Below are 2800 nucleotides of genomic sequence, written 5' to 3' on the forward strand. Positions count from 1 at the left end.
CCATCAGCATCCACAGGACTGAAAGCCCTGTGGATGTTGTTGGTCTTGCTCTACTCTCAAACTTGTAACAGGTGAAATAGTCTCCCCTCTCCTGACTGGAGGTGGTTGTATATTGTAGCCTTTGTGACATGACAACTGCATGGTTCCAAGTGAGCCACTTTTGGCAAGAAGAGCTGGTGATGTGGAAAAAACAGACACCCCTCATTGTGATAAAATTAGAGAATTAGGGTGGAAGAGAAAGAAAGAAAAAAAGAACTAAGCTGAGTATTTGAGAGGCACTTTATTTATTGACTGCAAAATATGAACAGCAAAGTCGACCTCAGCATATATTTGAACTTTGAATATATAAAAAAAAACCATAGCTAAGTCCTTTTATCCGACATTCTACCAGTCTTGCATTCCACCTTTTCTGTGATTCTGATATTAAAATAAAAATATACGTGCAGTTTATTTCGATAATTTTGTTTAATTTTTCTGTGTTAGACTCCTGAAGATGTGGCTGATTTTAATCCCTACAAGAATAATTTGTGGCCCCAGAGGTTGTATGTAAAGAAAAGGTTTATTCAAGCTGTACATAAGGTAAGCAACATAACTATATTACTATTATAATGAACCAATACCCTGTATTTATACATATGCACACACATTCACATACTTATATATGATTTCATAAACACAGCAATACTAAAAACCAGTATTTAGAAATCAATATACATAGGCTTTAGAGTAAAGTATAAGGCGGGTACATACCATTATGTTAATCAACGAATGACGAAGAAAGATGAGTTATGAAATCATCATGTAATCTTCATTAGCTTACTGTTGTTTCTGCTGTAAAAAGCTGTGTATTCAGATATGGTGGTTGTCTACTCCTTATGCAGAGTCTCACCACTTCTTGTACTTACACCTTAGATCCATCATAACGTCTGATGTGACTTTTTAAACCAGACAATGTTTTGAAAAGACAACCACATAAAAGTTAAGCTCTGATCTTTGTAGATCTTCATATGTCTTTTGAGACCTTATGGCATACATGGCATTGACAGGTATTCACAGATAGATAGATAGAGTAGTTGATGGAAGTTCATTTTTCACGGGTCCACAAAATGAGATTTAAGCCCAGAAAAAGAACAGTGACAAACAAGAAAAAGGCGGAGGAGAAGGAGAAGAGAGAGAAGAAAAAGAAGGAAGAGGAGGAGGAGGGGGAGGTGGTGAAAAAAGCAAAAGAAGAAATATAAAGAAAATGAATTTAACAGCAAAAAAAAAAAATAATTAAGAAAAAGATTAAAAAAAAACCCACCTCACCAAATTGGTTTAGTAATAAAGTGTAGTAGTAGTAGTAGTAGTAGTAGTAGTAGTAGTAGTTGTAGTAGTAGTAGTAGTAGTAGTAGTAGTAGTTGTTGCTGTTGTTGTTCTTGTTGTAGTAGAGGAAGGAGAAATGGAAGAAAAGCGACCAAAGATAGAAATTGAGAAAATGTTATAAGACTTATTGAGTTTAGAATGGTTGTTGGAATTAATTGTAGGTGAAGTTCTTTGATTTAGTGTTTGAACAAAGGGAATTATGTAAATGGTACACATACAACTAATTTTTTTTATATTGTTCTTTTTTTTTGCCTTTTTCTGAGATTGTTGGAATGTCTTTTTTTTCATTTTTGTTCAGCTAATCCATTAAATTAACTGAACACTAAAGATAACTAAATGTGTACACATACACACATGTATGTATGTATAATATGTATATGTGTATACATGTAAATGCATTTATATATGTATATATATATATATGCATGTGTGTGTGTGTTTGCATGTATATATCTAAAAGTATAAACATACATTTATATGTATATGTATATATATGTGTTTGTGCGTATGTATGTACATATCTGTATGTATGTATGTGTATATATGTATATATGCATATATATATATATATATATATATATATATATATATATATATATATATATAAATTTAATTGGAGGATATGTTAAACTAATGAAGGGGTGGTTGCATCCAAGGAAATACTGGTTCAATACCTAGTATTGTTGGGGAATGAAATTCCCTTAAATCAGTAGGTTTATATTAAGCATATAGATTATATCCAGTTAAAAGAAGAAAACAAAATGGAAATTAGGAAGTTAATAATTGTTTATTATCAACAAATTGGTCATCTTCGTTTCTTACAACTGATGCCAGTACCACCTGATTGGTACCTGTACCGGTGGCATGTAAAAAGCACCGTTCAAGCGTGATCAATGCCAGTACTGCCTAACTGGCCTTTGTGCCAGTGGCATGTAAAAAGCACCCACGACACTCTTGGAGTGTTTGGTGTTAGGAAGGGCATCCAGCTGTAGAAACTCTGCCAGATCAGATTGGAACCTACACAACTACACAAACACACAAGCAAACAATCACAGACATATACTGACAAACACGTATACACACACCCACACATACACATATGCTTGCATTTAAATGTGTTAAACCATTTTTCAGGTCATCATCCAAAACCGATACTCAAAAAGGCTGAAAATTTTGAAGGACCTTGCTGAAAAATGGAGGCATGAAACGTTTATACCAGATTCCATTGGTTTGTTGATCACTTATGTCTTTACAATGGATGCAGTATGAATGGCTACATCTTTACTGCTGCTGCTGCTGCTGCTTGTCTTCTTGCTCCTCCTGCTTATTCTCCCTCCTCCTCCTCCTGCTTCTCTGCCTTCTTGTGATGTTGCTCCTCCTCCCCCTTTCTGCTGCTCCTCCCCCTTTCTGCTGCTCCTCCCCCTTTCTGCTGCTCCTC

General features: G+C 34.9%; 1 protein-coding gene across 1 annotated transcript in view; it reads left to right on the forward strand.

Moving 5' to 3' along the window:
- Nucleotides 1–2800, forward strand: part of LOC106871988 (uncharacterized) — a 37140-nt gene that overhangs the window by 5131 nt on the left and 29209 nt on the right. Inside the window, exons 4-5 of the mRNA XM_014918783.1 lie at nt 484–579; nt 2497–2590. Coding sequence (XP_014774269.1) covers nt 484–579; nt 2497–2590 — 190 coding nt within the window. The remainder of the gene's footprint in view (nt 1–483; nt 580–2496; nt 2591–2800) is intronic.

Source organism: Octopus bimaculoides, chromosome 18 (assembly GCF_001194135.2).
Source record: "Octopus bimaculoides isolate UCB-OBI-ISO-001 chromosome 18, ASM119413v2, whole genome shotgun sequence".
NCBI lineage: Eukaryota > Metazoa > Mollusca > Cephalopoda > Octopoda > Octopodidae > Octopus > Octopus bimaculoides.